Source organism: Haliotis asinina, chromosome 13 (genome assembly GCF_037392515.1).
Source record: "Haliotis asinina isolate JCU_RB_2024 chromosome 13, JCU_Hal_asi_v2, whole genome shotgun sequence".
In the NCBI taxonomy this organism is placed as follows: domain Eukaryota; kingdom Metazoa; phylum Mollusca; class Gastropoda; order Lepetellida; family Haliotidae; genus Haliotis; species Haliotis asinina.
Window position 1 is genome coordinate 14,972,832 of NC_090292.1, and position 20,843 is coordinate 14,993,674.

A 20,843-nucleotide genomic window follows, 5' to 3' on the forward strand; every position below is an offset into this window, starting at 1 on the left:
TATGTTTACACTCACTTTACAATTTTCCTACCTGATCATGCGAGGTTCCAAACACAAAACATGACAAAATGTCTGACAATTCATTCAACAACTTTTATTTACATTCACAAAGAAAAAGGGGAAATCACCTGAATCGTGACCTACGACTACGTGAACGGCACACACCACACCGCGTCAGTAACGACATGTGCTCCGTCCACACCGACACTGACTCAGTGTGCACCACGTGACACCAGGAGATCCAACACTCGCTGATGTCTCCTGTCTCTCGCGTAGTCGGCCGCTGTCTTCCCGTAGTTGTTCCTGGCGTTGATGTCCACCACGTTCATGGACAGTATCAGCTTCACCGTCTCCAGGTCCCCACCAATACAGGCCCAGTGAAGGACGTTGTCACCGTCCCTGTCCACCAGTGACACATCAGCCCCTCTACCCACCAGGAACTCCACCACGTCCCTGCGTCCCCTCCGTGCTGCCCGCATCACCGGTGTCCTGCTGTACCTTCCTCTATAGTTGATGTCCACGTCACCCTGGGCCAGGATCCGCTTCACTGTCTCCAGGTCACCGCGACTGCTGGCGTAGTAGAGGTCGCGGCTTGCTGCTGGTGATGGAGTCGCTGTAACACAAAGTAAACTATGTACACCAGACATCTTTGTCACACGTCTACAATGTTTACATCATGATGATACGTGACTCGTACATTGCTACGTCATTTAAACAATTCCATCATGGCTGACAACAACCAACATGACGGGAATGTCAACATGTGGTTTCTGGAATTAACGACGGAGTGTTTAATACATAATAATAACTTTCTGTTAGAGTCAGATGTTGTAGCATTATTTTGTGACTTGAGAGTGTTGATGTTTGTTGAACTTTACAAGGTGATAAAGCCAGAACAACTGTTGCTGCTGGGTTTTCCAACCTACCGTGTGTGTCAGAGTCTTGTGTCGTCACTGGCGATGGTGGAACCGTCTTGCTGGGTGTCAGATTCTCACTCGCGTCAGTCGTGGAGGCTGAAACAGGGAACATGATGTTCAGAAGAAGATACATAGCACATAAGCATTTCTACTGGTGGCCTGTTTTCGCCTTTCCTGATATGGTTTGCCTTTCAATATTAAGTATGTTTAAATTCTAAATACATATCTTATGGGAAAAAGTATTAATCACATATCGTTCTACTTGACTGAGATAATTCTTACGAGCAAGAAAAATTTATACGTCCTAATATTATTTTTTACAGTTCTGTGATTGACAACGTCGATCGGTACCGGGGTGAGATCCATCCCTCAAGTCAATATCACCACGGGCATATACATCAGTGTGGTAAATACAGGGAGAAATAACAACTGCACTTCCTGCCTGCTGGGTTTTCCCACCTACCCTGTAGGTCTTGTGTCGTTACTGGCGCTGGTGGAAACGTGTTGCTTGGGCTCCGGTCAGCCGCAGCTGAAACACGGAATATTTTCATCAGAAAACTATACATGTACAAAAAATAGTTATATGATAACTGGCCTCAGGTTCTGCTTTCCATAAATGTTTTTGCCTTTCAGTATTATGTAAGGATGAAGTCCAAATATATCTGTTATAACAGATGGTTTAGTTTGATAGATATTTCATTTCCTCAATATATTTTCACAGCTTGATTTAGTAAATTTAATAAGCTGTCCATTGCGTATTGACTGTTTGGTAACAGTTGAGATCCTCTTTGTTGAAACGTTTGAATTGTCTTTTTTTTTTTTTAAAAAAAAAAAATATAAACACGAACGGTGTAAAGAAAACAGTCAGTTCACCCTCATGGCTATGGTAGGTTAGGGATGCACATTCTACAGGGATTTCATATATAAGCATATGTTATTTTCACATTGTTGTTAATAGATAAACACACAATTACATCAGCACTTTTAATTCCTCTTTTTGGAACGACTACCGTTTTAGTTTGAATTCAGTAACCATGGCTGGAATATTTAAAAAATGCCTTTCCTTGATGTCCTAACCCTACCCTCTCTGTTTATTTTATTTTAGACAACTCCGTAAAGTCTAAAGTGAAGCACATTAACACTAGTGTTTATCAAACAGTGTGAAGGACAACAGGGCAACTTGACTCGGTGTTTGTGCAACACAGTTGTAATTTGTGTCAGGTAAACTCTGTGAAACTCTCACAAAATAAGAGAATATCGAGTTACAGTGGCAGACAGAGCAATTCTCATTCTCAAACAACTGCTAACCGAGGCGGGCACTGCAGTTGACACAACCGTACTTGTCGATGGAAGCAATGTGCTCTGATAAACGACAAGGGTGCAAACACATGTCAGTGTGTGGTGGTAAAGATCGAAATGTCTGTTGTCCGACATTCTTTGTCTGTTTCAATATTAGAAATAACGAAAATACAGCATAATTTCCCTTCCATAATCTACATTCCATTGAAGTTTTGATAAAATGTTGCAGAAATGCACAAGGATATATTTGGCCGTGTGCTACAGCGGGGATGTATTTCAATGTAATGCAGCAGCCCCGAGTGAAAAACACAATGCATTCGAAATGAAATATTGGGTTGGGCAGATTTAGGATAATCTCATGAAGTCTCCTGTGTGGAGGTAAATGCAAGCAGGTCAAGGATAACGGTAAGAAAGAGTACATAATTTGATTAAATATAACAATTAGGTGAAACGCTGCGTTGTTATATTCCCCAGACCGTCCATCGTCCCCGCCGGTGACAGGCTAAACACAGGTCTGGGTGTAAACATTGTGTGAAGCAAACACTTGGCTCCTACAACACTCATGCTTCTTTACAGCAGTCATACAATATACATTTCATCGAATTCCATAAATCAGTTTAAAATAAAAAACTGAGAACTTACCCACCAATAACGTACGTCCTAACACGAGAGACACATCTCACTGCTAGTTGAGAAATGCTTTGACTGGCGACGCCACGAAGCACAGCTGCCAGCTATGACGTCATTGTGACGTGTTATATTTGGAGCACGACAACGTTTGGCGCTCGACCACTTGGACTGATCACCATCTCTATATGGAAATATTTCCAATCGTCCCATGTTTGCTCTCTAGTTTTGTTTTCGTTTTATGATACAGTTTATTAGCATATCGGATACTTCCCTAAATAGGTGTAATTCACCGACTGTTTGTATCGCTTCATTCCTAATTTATTTGTTTAAAAAATATAATCACTTTCAAAATAGGTCATAAGTGGATATTAGTAGAGCTGAAAGACTTGTAAATAGCTACGATCACTCTGTCAAACAAGGACATTGGGGTACTTGAATTGAGCTTATACCCCTAAGTATAACCTTGAAAGACTTTTCTGAGCCTGTTGCTTTCAGTATAGACGCTTATCCACAACTCAGTTTAGGTGTGAAACAGAGATACTTAGCTATAGTGCATGGTGGTTATAATGTATGTTGTGCAAAGTGTAGACGGACATTCCCCAGCTCAGTCTAGCCCCCTGGATGCCACATTCCCCAGCTCGGTCTAGCCCCCTGGATGCCACAGGGACATATATGTCCTTCCACTTCAACCCTCACGTATATTTCATTGTCAACTGCTACAAATTCATCAATGAATGGGCGAACTTTTTGTAGCGAGGGTTATCTAAGAAAGAATACAAGGAAAATCAAACAAACGAAATCGGGAGCTTGTGTCGGGTGAATGTAATTATCGAACTGTCAAGAAACGAAAATGGGTTGGGCTCCTTATCTGCTTGAAATTCGAAAGTCAGATAATTACTTTCTGACAATAACTCTCCTTTTGAAATGAAATAAGCGACGGTCCAATTTCTCGCTTCTGGTCTGGTTACCGAATCAATGTGCGCTGCGACAACTTGCTACATGTACAGACAGAACCACGTTTACGCGTTGCCCTGGCCACCTTCACTGAACAAAAAACCTTACCGTTTTCGACGAAAAGCCATTAACTGACACATGTTTTGCTTTGACTTTTACTTGAGAAAAGCATCGTTTGCTTAATTTCCAAGTGCAGTGCGAATTGACACGATATAAATAAAGACTGAAAACGCCATGAAAAATCGGTTATATTGTCTCGGTATTTCCTACAACAGAACCCGAGGGAGTGCTAGTTCAACTTAGTGCAAGTCCAAGCATCTATGAAAATTCTTTGTATATGTTATCAACCCTTCAGTTATTTCCAAGGGTAATTCTTTAAACATTGCCGCATTAAAATCTTGAAAATAGTTCCCATTCTACTACCGATCTCATTGTAAGCAAAAATCGGGGATACAACTCCAAGCAACTAGAACTGAATCGATCCCTGGAAAGTCTTCATCGTCAATTTGTGATTATTACACATCCCTGACAATTGGTGAAATTCCGTATAGAATGTAACCGTTAGTTATAAATCTACAAATTACTTTTTGAGCAGCAGTTCCGCATTTGCTTTTAAATTCTGACACTACTGTATATTTTCATATATAAATTACTTAAGCAAATGCCATACAGCTATTATCCAAGCAATGAGCCAGTTGTATCCGAAACACCACTCATCATAGTTTAACACCACTTAAAGCTATTGATATAAAAAGTCATTTACAGAGAATTGTCTCTATGAACAACATGTAATTCTGACCACCCAAGCGGATCTGTATGATAGAATTACATTACACGTGTGTTTCTTGTTTTGGTGACATTAAGTTGACAAATATTTCCCATGACAGACCACATATTATCTAAATTTGTATACTTTGTATTCTGATTTTTATTCAACAGTTCTTAAAAAATCTTTAGGTTTTGAGTTTAATACCAGAAAAGTGGTTTAATGTCAAATATACGTTTGAGGTGACATAGATTCGAATTTAACCCCACAATTCTTCTATGAAGATTAATAATTTTATTAGAAAGTTAAAAGATAATATGTACAATGATTGAATAAAGTCATGCATGTGTAATGTAATATTAAAGTACAAATACACCAGCATACAATATCTCAGAATTACAACATTTTGCAGTGCAGATATCATGTAAAGTGCGAAAGGATATTGACTTTATTAATATATTTGTGTTAGAACATCAAAACCTCAATGTATTGCAACAAGACATGAAGAGCTAGATTTAAAAAAATAAAATGAGCTTTGTCAAGACTATTATAATAATCTGCTCATTGTGAAGACAAGATATATATGTAGAAACTGCAGTAAAATGTAAAGTATTCGATGCTGACAACACGTAACAGTACCATTTATATTGTAAATTGAAATTCATTACCAATATGAATATATGCATTGTTTAGTTGTGTAATGAAACACTTTTTTCAGAAAGTGCCCTTGAATGTGTACTTAACCTACCGGTGGTTTTACTTCTTCTGAGTCTGAAATAGTATGTTAAATAAACTAATATTTTAATGCTATTTTCTTCTATTGAAACTTAGTAAACTCAATATATTTTACTTTATAACCGTAATTCAAGAATAATAATTTTAATAATTAAAACGCGGTCATTTTAGAATTTTGCTGTGTTTTTATGCATTATTTATCCGTACAGTGATTATATATTTCATGCATCACAAACCGTTACAGGCGTAAAAGGTTGATTTTAGTTATGCCCATGTTTATCGCATTTGAAAATTGGCTACATATAGGTGATGATTGACATAATTCGTCTGTTGCTGTTATTTTACAACTACTTGACCATAGTTTCTCACTTCTCTCTGTACCTGCTAAATATTTGTGTTGTCAAAAATCTCTATCCCATCCTGTACAACCCATGAAATTTACATAACAAGACTTTCAGCGTTCCACATTTCAGGCACATCAGCTCCCCGCCGCAGTGATTTACATGAATGCAGCCATATCGACCGTAATACTAAAGCGAATTGAGTACATATACAATGAAAATACACTGCACTTTTAGATGTGATACTGAGATGTCTAGTGCCAGACGGAAATTACCGATTGCAAAACGTCAACAAAACGACAAACATAACTTGAAAATGATCAGCTGATTCCACCGCCTCGCCTCGAACTACCTTTTCGCCATTCTTTCTCGCAATGTAAGCAGTCACGACTATCCCAGGTGTATCATAGAATCATGGAATACACTTGATATATCATCGTGAGAGGGAAAAGATATACGTTCAATGCACAAGCGTGAACGTTACCAGTGAAGGTGAAAGCTGCAATGGTCAACTTTCTCTAAATGTAATAACAGGGAGATTTTATAGTTGCAGATTATCCCTGGTAATAGTAACACGTACGGCATACGACATGCGCTGTCAGTCTAAGGTTGGACCGTCCGGATCAGCGCACCTAGCAGATTAGTGAAGGGAAGATAAATTCTAAAACATCCCCCATTCCCCTTACGGTTTAGAATTAAACTACCGCTGGTCTTTGTCACCAATACCAACTCTCTCGATAAAATGAAACGAAAGCTAATTGATTTGAAAACGAACGCTGTGCTCGAAAGACTGCGCTTGTTTCAAATGTAAACAATGAAAAATTCCAATTTTACACTGCATGGCATGTTCTGAAGTTTTACGACATCCAGACGTCTATTCATTGCTTGTCATGGCTCAGAACCCTTAGAATATGTATGGACAGAGCATAGTAGCAAGACATAGGAAATTAAAAATGCAATGATTTGATAACTCAAACGAATTGCACGATGCCATTTAGAAAGTGGTCAAATGTAACGTATGTCATATTTGGAATTACACTTTCTTAGTAAAGTAGAAATTCTAGTACGACATCCGAGTCGCGGTAGCTGAGAGGGCTAGGCGGCTGACTTTGTGTGCTGGCGATTAGGTGCTCGACTCTAAGGGTGCGCTATGCGCATGCATCTGCGACGTATAAAACGATCAAGAAAGTAATGACTTGTTTTCTTTATATTTCCAAAGGGTCTCTAAATGTCTTATGTCGTTATACTGAGTCCAGGATTAAATTTCTCCTCCACGAACGGTGGCAATATAACCAATATATAGTACATTGATGTTCAGATACAGTAGCCATAAGCCGCCCGCCTATTCAAAATACCAGGGTGTTAGTCAGTGGCCTGTTACTTTCATGTCATGACTATTGTGTACCGAAAATAAATGAAAGTGAACCATGGGTTTCTATCTGTGCACAGCGTTTGTCATGGCATCACCCATTAGTAATAACCTGGTGATTTATTTCATCAGATTCCCGATAATTATACCTTTACAATCAGGCTCTTTATTAGTGAAGTAATTTAAAGACCTAATTTGCAGTCTTGCACTGCCTGACTCCCCAGGGCAACATCCCACTCTTGCAGAAGGTGTGGTGTCAATCATTTAAGGGTAATCCTGAACCAAGTTCTGCCAGGGCAAGTGTTAGCATTCACGGACAAGAAAAGGCATAATCTGGTGTAGGGTTTCATTCAGCATGAAGTTCAGATTTCTGCCATACTGAGATTGCTTTTAGTTGTCAGGTCATAATATCTCAAACATAAACGTGCTGTGTTTAACTGCTCGGGGCTGTGCTGGACAGGTTTGACCTGAAGGTTCTGACCTGACAACACAGGTCTTCTTGTCAAGTGGGGATTGGGCGATTGTATTCGAGGCAAGTTAAGATATTCAGAATAGGGGTAAAACTTTGGTCGTCTAATTTGATGTCCAGTCGTAATGCTTAACGTAAATAATTAACTACTGCAATACATATGAAATTTTAGACTTGATGGACCCCGGTAAACAAATGTGTGTCGAATTCTTAGCAAGAGAGATGGCTTCCTTCACTCAGCACTCGGTTAACTCAAGAACTCAATATTACAGTGATGTGGATCAGCTCACACACGATTAAAATGGTTCATTGTGTTAATGAATGAAAAATTACCTTTGCAAGAAAAAAAATAAATCACAAATATCTCTAGTATATTATTCCTAGTGTGCTTGCTACGACTCAAAATAACTTCAAACGTATTTATAAATACGAATATATATTTACGAAATTCTTTTCATATTGCTTTTGATATTTGCACCTTTGAAAACAATGTAGTTGGAGATAGTGTGTCATTTTGCATTTATAGGTTAGGGATTCTCTGACCAGATTTGGTGCATTGTTTGAGTGAAATTTCAAAATTGAAATTCCATAATCTTTTCAAACTAATACTGAATACTTTTATATCATTGATTTATGAGATAACTTAAGTTTGCCATCTGATGTAAATAGTGCTATCCTTATCATATCAAGATTGAACGAACTCTGAATGAAGAAATGTGGATTGTGTTAGGCCCACAGAAAAGGTTGCGAAGAGTTTTTGATATAAAGAATATATGGGTATACAATGGTGGATTGCCAACCCAAAATAGTGTATGAATTTGTTGAACTGGATTCTTTTCCTCTAGCATATTCTACACTTTGCAAATTGATATTTATTCTTTTTATTCGACACTTTATTGTTATCAAGAGTGCAATATGACAAGTTCCTGACTTTTTTTAATCAATGCATTTCTACGTTTCCAGCATCAAGGAGGGCAGTGTTGGAAAAACTGAAGAAGACAGCCAGGACCAACTCATTTTGACATACAAAAGGTATGTATAACCTGAACCGTCCAGTACATAATGTACATACAACATAACCAAATAATGTAAATCCTAGGAATCAGTAAAAATGCATGACACAGTCACTAGTCTTGTAACCTCCAACTGGAAACATGTTTCACTTATTTGATGGGTTTGGATGAACAAGATGGATCGCGTAAGAAGGTGTAGGGAAAGCAGAGACGGCTTGCACGCAAAGAAAGTTCAGAGTAAGTAAACGTATTCTAGTCATTTTACATCTTGCAGAGATTAAAAATTTAAAGGAAACCTTTAAAATATCAAGTTAATTTGGATTCTTTCTATGTACATTCAAGGAATTTCAAAATGAACAAAATGTTTGAAAAGTGCAATTTATCCTTTGAAATATACAGCTTAAAAAGTTTTAAATATCATATATTATGCTGCAGTGTATGCTTGTGACCCCATATTCATAGCTTGTCTGCCTGAATGACTCCACATTATTGGTTAAGAAAACATGTCTTTTCACAATAACGGATAAATCGTAGTTCTATACACATAATGTGTATTGTAAGTAACATTCAGAAAATAAATTATGGCTTTCAAAGGAGAATTTCATCATGCCTCTGCACTCTATCATATACCAATAAGCTGTTCTACGATTGCAACTTTGGTCACTTTTGATGTCAAATGATCAGTTTATACTTTTTGAGCTCTCCGCTTTTTGGACATGGGGTTCAGTGTATTTCACCTCAAGCAATGTTTGACAGTTTTCTTCTTTTCTCTAGCCATGGAGATCGCTGACGAATGCTTGTTTGTACTGATAGTTTGTTTTCTAAATTTCAGAAGCTGAATAGCAGGAAGACTGTGAAACGATTGACTGGCCGGAGGAGAAAAACCACTCTTGGGGAAAGAGCTAACATTTTTCAAACTAGGAAGCCAAGTGATATCGGCTGATCTACATTGATGTGTTTAAGAAAAATATTCCATACTTACTGCTAATTATTCCCTTGCTTTTGTTTCATTTACTAATTTGAATATTCCGAATATTATTTGTTTACAAACAAGGGCCGACACGAGCAAGTTTCAGTTCATGGAAACTGGGTATTAAACCAACTGGATCCCACTTGGAGAAGTGGGTAATGAAACGAACTGGAAACCATCCTGAAATGGTGCAGTTTCAGTTGCATGGAAACCACAATGAAACTATAGGAAACTCCCTGGAAACCAACTGGAAATGGTGGTTTCCATGACGTTTCTTCTCGGTTTCAGTGTTCGGGAAACCAGCTTATTTTTGCTGTGACTGTCTTCAGCTGTCTGTCGATTGACCGTGTGCTCAAAGACATCTGTCGTTGGTCACGTGACCACCAGCAGTTAGGCCTGAGATGAAGGTAAAAATACCGTTCTTTGTAGGGCTTATATACACTGGGTCTTGACTGCTAACTCACATAAATATGTCTTGCAAGCTCTTGGTTGGCTTTACCTTCTAGTCCAACTAGCCTTTTAAACTCTCATGTACACTGGGTCATGCCTGCTATCACAACGTTAATATGCCTTGTAAGCTCTCATGTACACTGGGTCATGCCTGCGAACTCCACGTTAATGTGCCTTGTAAGCTCTCATGTACACTGGGTCATGCCTGCGAACTCCACGTTAATGTGCCTTGTTAGCTCTCATGTACACTGGGTCATGCCTGCGAACTCCACGTTAATGTGCCTTGTTAGCTCTCATGTACACTGGGTCATGCCTGCGAACTCCACGTTAATGTGCCTTGTTAGCTCTCATGTACACTGGGTCATGCATGCGAACTCCACGTTAATGTGCCTTGTTAGCTCTCATGTACACTGGGTCATGCCTGCGAACTCCACGTTAATGTGCTTTGTTAGCTCTCATGTACACTGGGTCATGCCTGCGAACTCCACGTTAATGTGCCTTGTAAGCTCTCATGTACACTGGGTCATGCCTGCGAACTCCACGTTAATGTGCCTTGTTAGCTCTCATGTACACTGGGTCATGCCTGCGAACTCCACGTTAATGTGCCTTGTTAGCTCTCATGTACACTGGGTCATGCCTGCGAACTCCACATTAATGTGCCTTGTAAGCTCTCATGTACACTGGGTCATGCCTGCGAACTCCACGTTAATGTACCTTGTTAGCTCTCATGTACACTGGGTCATGCCTGCGAACTCCACGTTAATGTGCCTTGTTAGCTCTCATGTACACTGGGTCATGCCTGCGAACTCCACGTTAATATGCATTGTAAGCTCTCATGTACACTGGGTCATGCCTGCGAACTCCACATTAATGTGCCTTGTAAGCTCTCATGTACATCATGCCTGCGAACTCCACGTTAATATGTTTTGTAAACCCTATGTACACTGGGTCATGCGTGCTAACTCAACGTAAGCCTTGTAAGCCTTTATATAAATTGGATCATAACTGCTAACTGCACGTTAATATGCCTTGTAAGCCCTAGTTTGGCTAACGTTTACATGTCTTGGAAACCCTAGGTTGAATGCTAATCCAACGTTTATATGCATTGTAAGCCCTAGGTTATCAAATGAAACTCATTTATTCATGCCCAAACTCCACGCTGACGTGTAAATTAAACATTTTGCTGCCATGCCAAACCTAATCCTACGTTGCCCCGTCATGTGAACCCTAGGCTGCCAAACAAATTAATGTTATTCTTATATATTCCTGATATATAAACCTCTGCTAAAAGTCTCACCTTCTGTCGTTCCATGATACGTTATGGTTGAAAGCTCCTTGATCTCTTTCCACATCGCCAAAAAACTGGTATTCAGCGTCCTGAAGTTCTGTGTGAGGCCAGCGAGTGTCTGGTTCGTGTCAAACTGATCACTAATGCTCTGATTCAGTTGAATATTTAAACTCTGAATATCTGTGGATACGTTTCTCCGCATTTCCTGCAAGCCATCCCGGTATGATTTTATTTCTCTCTCCGTCACCACACAACTGGTATTCAGCGTAATGAAGTCCTGTGTGAGGCCAGCGAGTGTCTGGTTCGTGTCAAACTGATCACTAATGCTCTGATTCAGTTGAATATTTAAACTCCGAATATCTGTGGATACGTTTCTCCGCAATTCCAGCAATCCCTCTCGGTATGATTTTATTTCTCTCTCCGTCACCACACAACTGGTTTTCAGCGTAATGAAGTCCTGTGTGAGGCCAGCGAGTGTCTGGTTCGTATGAAATTGGTCACTAATGCTCTGATTCAGTTGAATGTTTAAACTCCGAATGTCTGTGGATACGTTTCTCCGCATTTCCTGCAAGCCCTCTCGGTATGATTTTATTTCTCTCTCCGTCACCACACAACTGGTTTTCAGCGTAATGAAGTCCTGTGTGAGGCCAGCGAGTGTCTGGTTCGTATGAAATTGGTCACTAATGCTCTGATTCAGTTGAATGTTTAAACTCCGAATGTCTGTGGATACGTTTCTCCGCATTTCCTGCAAGCCCTCTCGGTATGATTTTATTTCTCTCTCCGTCACCACACAACTGGTTTTCAGCGTAATGAAGTCCTGTGTGAGGCCAGCGAGTGTCTGGTTCGTGTCAAACTGATCACTAATGCTCTGATTCAGTTGAATATTTAAACTCTGAATATCTGTGGATACGTTTCTCCGCATTTCCTGCAAGCCCTCTCGGTATGATTTTATTTCTCTCTCCGTCACCACACAACTGGTTTTCAGCGTAATGAAGTCCTGTGTGAGGCCAGCGAGTGTCTGGTTCGTATGAAATTGGTCACTAATGCTCTGATTCAGTTGAATGTTTAAACTCCGAATGTCTGTGGATACGTTTCTCCGCATTTCCTGCAAGCCCTCTCGGTATGATTTTATTTCTCTCTCCGTCACCACACAACTGGATTTCAGCGTAATGAAGTCCTGTGTGAGGCCAGCGAGTGTCTGGTTCGTATGAAATTGGTCACTAATGCTCTGATTCAGTTGAATGTTTAAACTCTGAATATCTGTGGATACGTTTCTCCGCATTTCCTGCAAGCCATCCCGGTATGATTTTATTTCTCTCTCCGTCACCACACAACTGGTATTCAGCGTAATGAAGTCCTGTGTGAGGCCAGCGAGTGTCTGGTTCGTGTCAAACTGATCACTAATGCTCTGATTCAGTTGAATATTTAAACTCCGAATATCTGTGGATACGTTTCTCCGCAATTCCAGCAATCCCTCTCGGTATGATTTTATTTCTCTCTCCGTCACCACACAACTGGTTTTCAGCGTAATGAAGTCCTGTGTGAGGCCAGCGAGTGTCTGGTTCGTATGAAATTGGTCACTAATGCTCTGATTCAGTTGAATGTTTAAACTCCGAATGTCTGTGGATACGTTTCTCCGCATTTCCTGCAAGCCCTCTCGGTATGATTTTATTTCTCTCTCCGTCACCACACAACTGGTTTTCAGCGTAATGAAGTCCTGTGTGAGGCCAGCGAGTGTCTGGTTCGTATGAAATTGGTCACTAATGCTCTGATTCAGTTGAATGTTTAAACTCCGAATGTCTGTGGATACGTTTCTCCGCATTTCCTGCAAGCCCTCTCGGTATGATTTTATTTCTCTCTCCGTCACCACACAACTGGTTTTCAGCGTAATGAAGTCCTGTGTGAGGCCAGCGAGTGTCTGGTTCGTGTCAAACTGATCACTAATGCTCTGATTCAGTTGAATATTTAAACTCTGAATATCTGTGGATACGTTTCTCCGCATTTCCTGCAAGCCCTCTCGGTATGATTTTATTTCTCTCTCCGTCACCACACAACTGGTTTTCAGCGTAATGAAGTCCTGTGTGAGGCCAGCGAGTGTCTGGTTCGTATGAAATTGGTCACTAATGCTCTGATTCAGTTGAATGTTTAAACTCCGAATGTCTGTGGATACGTTTCTCCGCATTTCCTGCAAGCCCTCTCGGTATGATTTTATTTCTCTCTCCGTCACCACACAACTGGTTTTCAGCGTAATGAAGTCCTGTGTGAGGCCAGCGAGTGTCTGGTTCGTATGAAATTGGTCACTAATGCTCTGATTCAGTTGAATGTTTAAACTCCGAATGTCTGTGGATACGTTTCTCCGCATTTCCTGCAAGCCCTCTCGGTATGATTTTATTTCTCTCTCCGTCACCACACAACTGGTTTTCAGCGTAATGAAGTCCTGTGTGAGGCCAGCGAGTGTCTGGTTCGTATGAAATTGGTCACTAATGCTCTGATTCAGCTGAATGTTTAAACTCCGAATGTCTGTGGATACGTTTCTCCGCATTTCCTGCAAGCCCTCTCGGTATGATTTTATTTCTCTCTCCGTCACCACACAACTGGTTTTCAGCGTAATGAAGTCCTGTGTGAGGCCAGCGAGTGTCTGGTTCGTGTCAAACTGATCACTAATGCTCTGATTCAGTTGAATATTTAAACTCTGAATATCTGTGGATACGTTTCTCCGCATTTCCTGCAAGCCCTCTCGGTATGATTTTATTTCTCTCTCCGTCACCACACAACTGGTTTTCAGCGTAATGAAGTCCTGTGTGAGGCCAGCGAGTGTCTGGTTCGTATGAAATTGGTCACTAATGCTCTGATTCAGTTGAATGTTTAAACTCCGAATGTCTGTGGATACGTTTCTCCGCATTTCCTGCAAGCCCTCTCGGTATGATTTTATTTCTCTCTCCGTCACCACACAACTGGTTTTCAGCGTAATGAAGTCCTGTGTGAGGCCAGCGAGTGTCTGGTTCGTATGAAATTGGTCACTAATGCTCTGATTCAGTTGAATGTTTAAACTCCGAATGTCTGTGGATACGTTTCTCCGCATTTCCTGCAAGCCCTCTCGGTATGATTTTATTTCTCTCTCCGTCACCACACAACTGGTTTTCAGCGTAATGAAGTCCTGTGTGAGGCCAGCGAGTGTCTGGTTCGTATGAAATTGGTCACTAATGCTCTGATTCAGTTGAATGTTTAAACTCCGAATGTCTGTGGATACGTTTCTCCGCATTTCCTGCAAGCCCTCTCGGTATGATTTTATTTCTCTCTCCGTCACCACACAACTGGTATTCAGCGTCCTGAAGTCCTGTGTGAGGCCAGCAAGTGTCTGGTTTGTCTCAAGCACGTCATCAATGGTCTCGTTCACCTGCATCTGTAGAGCCTGGATGTCTTCGGTCAACTCGCTACGTTCTTTTCTTACACTTTTTCTGTAGGTGTCTCTTTCCCGCTCAACATGCCTTAAGTCTCGTGTTATTGCTCGAAGTCGTGTCTTTATGTATTGCACGTTGTCCTTTAAGCTGTGAACTTCCACGAGAACTTTTCCGTTAGTCTGATGCCCAATATCATCTTCCGTTAGGATGTTTGTAATGGCTTGTTTGACGAGAGGTTCTATCAGTGAAGGAAGGAATGTTGAAATCAGTTCTTCTTTCAGTGACTCCTTCCAAACATGAAACTTGTTCATCAGTCTAGTCTCAGTTTTCGTACTTGAAAATTTCCAAATGCTAAGGTCTTGTTCAACCACCCCCACACGTGTAGTCAGAATTTCCAAACTCTCACCAGCATGTACGTCTCCCATACCGCACAATACAAAACTCAGGAATAAAACTGTTGATAGCTCCATTGTTAAAACAGACCAAAACGCAGCTACGAAGGCAACTGCCTCGCCGCTGGGTAAACGGCTTTTATATAGCTCGACTGAAGTGTCTGGAACAACGCCAGCTCGGGGAACCACACGCTACACCAGTGGTGTGTGTAAACCTTGCACCCAACTAGATGGAAATGCTGAGCTGCACATCCAAACTTGAATGCCACGGTCATGAAGCGGAAGAGAACCTCAAATATGGCGACTCTAACGTTTATGATAAGTCACAGGACACCCAGATTGTATCACCTATTGCAGCACGGCTCCCTTGGGAGCTGCATTCGCCGCCTTACACGCGCATCCTGCACGTCATTGGATAGCGGGACCCTTGCGCGTCACGTAGAATGTTTCCGTTTCTTTTTTGGCAAATTTATAGCCCAGCAATTAAGGTTTCCGTGATTTTAGGCCTTCTGAATTTCTTCCACAGGAGTCTCGGTGGAAGACTTTTCTTCCACCCAGCCTCCGGTGGAAGTCGCTCGCGCCATTGTATTTTGGAAGCCTTTTACTTTGTGATATCTATGCATGTTATACATGGTTGGAAACCCGATCCAACGCTCTCTCCAAAAATGCAAACGTGATTCTAATGGTGCCCCTGGTAACCAGTCCAGATTGAATCTCCGACATGATGGTTTGTGTAATTTTGTTGAACTTCAATTCTTCTATATCACAGTAGTCATCATGCCACCATAGTCCGGTCATGATCTAATGGCAACCACTCTTACGATTCACCTTAGAAAATGCATTTCTATACTGCGTTTGAAAGCCAGTTAAAGCGTGTGTCAGACAGTGTATAAAACGCACACGTTGCGCATTTAGTGGTGGAGCTACATGGGTTTTCATGTGCGAAATGCAACAAATACCGCAGGTGATATAGATTGGCGGAATTTACATAAATCTGTTCACCGGCTATACCGGCGTCGTTAATATTTACAACTACAAAGCATTTGCAAGGGGATTCATGTGGGATTCTGGAAATGTGCAACATGCTGGTGTGCAACATTAGACATTCGCTCTACACAGGAATCAATATACGTGACAGAGCTAAAGTTGCAACGAACTGGAATAAAGCCATAGAAGCAACGCCTGTGGTCTTAATATATAAACTTTTACGGTGGTGGAAAGCCCTTGAAAGTGCGGTTCTGCCAAGGTGTAATGTGCATTCGAGTCGCGTCTGAGAGTCAAGCAATGCGCGCCATTATGTAAATGCATTTGCGCCAATGGCGGGTAAACGATCCACCATCCAAAATTTAATGTTTAACATGCATCTGAAAGCCCTTGAAAGTGCGGCTCTGCCAAATTATAACGGGCGTTCGAGCAACATGAGATAATCAGGCAATGCGCGTCATTACGTAACTGTTCTTGTGCGACTGGTAGGTAAAAACGGAGATCTGGCGCGTACCTTCCGCCAGCTATTATTTCATTATCCTTCATCCAAAATGAAAGATTTAAAATGCATCGGAAAGCCCTTGAAAGTGCGGTTGTGCCAAGGTGTGACGTATATTCGTGTCACCTCAGACAGTCAAGCCATGCGCGTCATTATGCAACTGCTGATGGCGGTTAAAGTCGGGGGTCTGGCGCACGTCTCCCGTCAGTGTTACGGCACCTATAATTTCACGATCAATCATCCAACATTTAATGTTTCAAACGCACCTGAAAGCCCTTGAAAGTGCGTCTATGCCAGGTTATAATATGCATTCAAGGAACGTCTTTTAATCAAGGAATGCGCGGCATTATGTAACTGTACTTGTGCGTGTGGCTGGTAGAATTGGGGATCTGGCGCGCATCTTTCCTCAGCTGTTACTTCAGCATCAGAAACCAATGGTGTAAAAGGGGTCGGTAATACCTTGACAATGTGGATGTGCCAAGGTATACTGTGCATTCGAATAAACGTTCCCTTATGTAACGACGCGCATCAAACAGACAAGATGGCGCCATGCTCTGACAACTGTAACTTATCACAAAGGCCGCCTCTGTCTGGCCACTTAGTTACTGAGTTGCGTTCGCAACTCCTTATCATCATTATTTTCATAACTTCTTTCAGATCTGTCCGCATGGACTGATTGTATATACGTATAGGAGAAAAAACGCCTCCGAAGTTTTGGTAGAGAATGTAAACCTGAGGGGTAGGGAAATCCCGAGGGGCGTAGCCCCGAGGGATTTCCCGACCCCCGAAGGTTTACATTCTCTACCAAAACTGAGGAGAAGTTTTTTCTCTTGCTTATAAACCGTCATTTTAAATATTGCGTTATAAGGAATTAGGACCTCACTATACCGCGAACATTCGGAATGACAGCAATGTCGCAACTCTAATGCACAAGTTAGAAAACGCACGGGATTTTCACGCAGTGCACGTGTTTTTTGTGAGTGAGTCAGTTATATACCACGTGGTTACTTGAATCCGCTCATTGCTAACCATGGCAAACCAGAGCGAAGACGAAATGTTTTTAACACAGTCGCAGTTTAAGAAAGATGATGACAATGCTGCTGCTGCTGCTGATGATGATGATGATGATGATGATGATGATGATTTTCTGTTCCGTTTCGCGGCACCTTTGACTGAGGAAGATATTGAAAGGAAATTATCTCGATGTGTTCCAAGAACGACAAGGTACAAAAATGATTGGGCGAAAGGAGTATTCAGGCGATGGCAAGAAGAGCGTCGGACGAGGTCAATGGATGCAAACATCGCGCTGTCGTCGTCCGTCTTGACTGAAGACTTGCTGGATATGACTGCTAAAGATATAAATACAGCCCTAAAGTATTTCCTATTCGAGGCGAGGAAAGTGGACGGGACTTGCTACCCAGCTGTTACTGTGTATGGGCTATTCACGGCAATAGCGTCACACTTGAAAGCTAACAAATCTCCTTACAATCTGATGGAAGGCGAAGAGTTCCAGGACAGCAGACAGGCACTGGACGCATGCATGCGTGAGAGGTCCACAGCTGGTCTTGGAGCAGACGTGAGAAAACCTACAGAGGTGATAACTCGAGACGAGGAGAACACTCTGTGGGAGAAGGGGGCTCTTGGAGAAGGCACGCCGCAAAAACTCCTGGACACAGTCCTCTACTTAACTGGTGAGTTGCATTTTGCATTTGATTTCCCTGTCGAAAAGTCGGATATTAGCAATTTTGGCATTTACAATCAAACCTTCACATCGAAAATAAATGTGATTAACTGGAACAAAATGCCCGACTTCACTTTGAGGCAAACCAAACCAAACAAAGTTTGGATGGATATTTTGAATCCCGTGTTAAGACCAAAATAGATAAACATTATATAATTGTGTACGGAATTTTATTTTCCAGGACTTAACTTCGCCTTGAGAGGTGGAAAGGAACATCGGAGTTTAAGACTACACCAACAACCTCAGATTACAGGCCCACATACAGACCAGAACGGCCGCAGGTACCTGCAGTATGTGGAAGACGTCTCTAAGACAAATGCCGGGGGAGTGAAAGACAGGAAACTGCAGAAGAAAAAGGTGCGAGCGTATGAAAATACCAAGAACCCGGAACGATGTTATGTGCGCCTTTTCATGAAGTACAAGTCACTTTGGTATGTATTAGATGTTTTCTGATACATTTCTGATACATGTTATACATTCTTTAGATATACCACTCATTTAATCACATCATGCGGGTGACTTGACCCATACTGCATGTAAATTGTCTTATAATTTTACTCCCTGATGATGATTGCACGCATTGGTTTAGGGGCATATAAATGACAAATGCAAACATTTCATACTTAATTGATTCTATGTCAACACAATTTAACTTTCCAGCCTACCATCTTCAACTCGAGCAAATGCGTTTTACTTCACCCCGATGAAGAAACCTAAGGATGGAAAATGGTACCTAGAGTCGCCCATGGGCCACAACACAATCCAGACAACGGTGAAGAGAATATGTGCTGAAGCCGGAATTGAAGGAAGGAAAACGAACCACTCGCTCAGATGCACTGCTGCTACCCGTCTCTACGAGGCAAACATAAGCGAGCAACAGATTTGTGAACAAACTGGTATGTAACTCAATGAATATCTGCAAAACACGAATGAAACTTGAAGTGACTGGGCCAAATTGCAATTTGGCGATTTTAAATGCTAGAACTTGTGATGTCAACATGTGTTATGGTTAACATGCCAAGATCCGGGTTCGAATCCCAATGATGGCCCCAAGCAAAGCGATTACAATATCATATAAATTGCTTTTCAAACGGTTATGTACAATTTGAAATGACTTATCAAGATGAATTCTTTTATTGTAGGTCACAAAAGCGAGGCAGTGAGGGTTTACAAGAGAACCAGTGATCAACAACAAGCAATGGCGTCAGATGTTCTCTCATGTTCAGCTCCAAAGAAAACTCAGACGTCTGCGACAGTGTCGGTTCCTACTTCAGAGGGAGATTCCGGTACAACACAAACTGTCGCTCACGGAAGTGTTACAATGACGTTCAATTTCAATTAAAACACTGTTGTCAGAGTTTTTGTTTTTCCTTTCCTGTGAATGCAGATTTCGGTGGCTGATCGCTCCAAACCGGTACTTTCGGGACGAGGGTTTACTCCTAGTAAAACCTGGGAATAGGTTTTACTTAAATCTAGTTAAACCTATTCCCAGGTTTTACATTGGGAGTAAAACCTCTTACCGGGTATTGGTGCAAGTAGAAAGGATAATGACCATTAAAGGCAGTGATCAGAATTAGGTTTATAATACGAGTACACGTTCTTCTCTACCTTCCTGTAAACTTAATTACTACGTGATTAGCTGCATATCACTCGTCTGTGTTCACATCTTCGTACCCTGGAGATGCTATTTATCAGCAATTGTAATTTCGTCACCTGCCTTGCTCTCTTATGGTTATAATCACTCAGCTTGGGTCACTTCCTTTTGACATGCCGCTACTTTGTGATTTTAAACCTCGTCGCCCCACTGACTTCAACTTTGCGTATAAAATTCCTTTGGCATGTGCAATTCACACCTTTTGGCATGCTCTTGCCCCTCCAAATGGACATCACGCATGGAATGGAGATGGACAATTTCCAGTTTCCTCCTCCCCCGTAGAAACATCCGGCTTGGCCACGTGAACTTCATCTAAACCATCCCATTGGTTGTCTGACCGCGACATGGTAATATAAGGGAATGCATGTCACTGCAATTTCATCATCACAGACCAAGTGTCTTAGTGGATCACTACCAGTCAGCGCTGGCAATCACCATTGGCAAGTGAACTTTACTTTTATTTCTTCTCGTTTGTTCTTAATTTCTGCATTTTTCAGTCATTTACGTTGCTCACTTTATCAAACTGATACTCAACATTACTAGGTTTATTCCCTAAATAGACATATCGTATAAGCAGTTTATTTCTTAATTTGTTCAAGACTGTGACATCCAGACCAATCATTCCCAGAAAGTAAGTGTCCCAGCACTATCATCAAGTATGCCTTCCACAAACATTTCGGTCGTTTGTCAAAAGTGTAAAACATATTACAAAGGCATCGCGCATTTAAAGCAATGTTATCCTGGTAGCTCTACTCCTGGTCTACACGCCATACACGCCCAAAATCGCCGCCGTAGCGAGTCCTATACTGCTACACAGCTGGTGTCAATGTCGGCTCTACTGGCATTTTGTGGCACATACAGTGTCAACAAAAATCAAATCCCTGATTACATCAGGGTACTTAAACACTTTGGCCACACAATTCAAGGAGAGGACGCATCTGCAGCCTCTCCTTCAACTAGTAATCCAATGC

At 41.4% G+C, this 20,843-nt stretch overlaps 3 protein-coding genes across 3 annotated transcripts; 1 reads left to right on the plus strand and 2 right to left on the minus strand.

The window, feature by feature from the left end:
- Positions 1 to 73: 73 nt before the first annotated feature.
- On the minus strand, positions 74 to 13,660 carry LOC137260432 (uncharacterized). Its single transcript, XM_067798093.1, has 4 exons — positions 11,211 to 13,660; positions 1,381 to 1,446; positions 927 to 1,013; positions 74 to 613 (listed from the first exon to the last, which is right to left on the minus strand). Exons 1-4 carry the CDS (start codon positions 13,561 to 13,563, stop codon positions 213 to 215), a joined length of 2,907 nt encoding a protein of 968 aa, XP_067654194.1. The 5' UTR covers positions 13,564 to 13,660; the 3' UTR covers positions 74 to 212.
- On the minus strand, positions 13,633 to 15,072 carry LOC137259364 (interaptin-like; the record flags this gene model as incomplete). The annotated part of the gene is made up of 1 exon (XM_067797039.1): positions 13,633 to 15,072. A coding segment is annotated over exon 1 (1,440 nt), but the record flags the coding sequence as incomplete, so codon positions are not given.
- A 2,825-nt stretch (positions 15,073 to 17,897) lies between these two features.
- Positions 17,898 to 19,575, plus strand: LOC137259791 (zinc finger MYM-type protein 4-like). Its single transcript, XM_067797403.1, has 4 exons — positions 17,898 to 18,168; positions 18,400 to 18,649; positions 18,879 to 19,114; positions 19,361 to 19,575. The coding sequence occupies exons 1-4, from the start codon at positions 17,970 to 17,972 to the stop codon at positions 19,558 to 19,560; spliced, it is 885 nt and encodes a 294-aa protein (XP_067653504.1). The 5' UTR covers positions 17,898 to 17,969; the 3' UTR covers positions 19,561 to 19,575.
- Positions 19,576 to 20,843: the final 1,268 nt, after the last annotated feature.

Excerpts from the sequence above, each read along its gene's own strand:
- LOC137260432 (XM_067798093.1), bottom strand. The coding sequence starts at position 13,563 with ATGCGGAGAAACGTATCCACAGACATTCGGAGTTTAAACATTCAACTG. Across the intron at positions 1,014-1,380 it reads AACGACACAAGACCTACAGG|CCTCCACGACTGACGCGAGT; the intron begins GTAGGTGGGAAA and ends TCCCTGTTTCAG. Across the intron at positions 614-926 it reads ACAAGACTCTGACACACACG|CGACTCCATCACCAGCAGCA; the intron begins GTAGGTTGGAAA and ends TTTGTGTTACAG.
- LOC137259791 (XM_067797403.1), top strand. The coding sequence starts at position 17,970 with ATGGAAGGCGAAGAGTTCCAGGACAGCAGACAGGCACTGGACGCATGC. Across the intron at positions 18,650-18,878 it reads ATGAAGTACAAGTCACTTTG|CCTACCATCTTCAACTCGAG; the intron begins GTATGTATTAGA and ends TTAACTTTCCAG. Across the intron at positions 19,115-19,360 it reads ACAGATTTGTGAACAAACTG|GTCACAAAAGCGAGGCAGTG; the intron begins GTATGTAACTCA and ends CTTTTATTGTAG.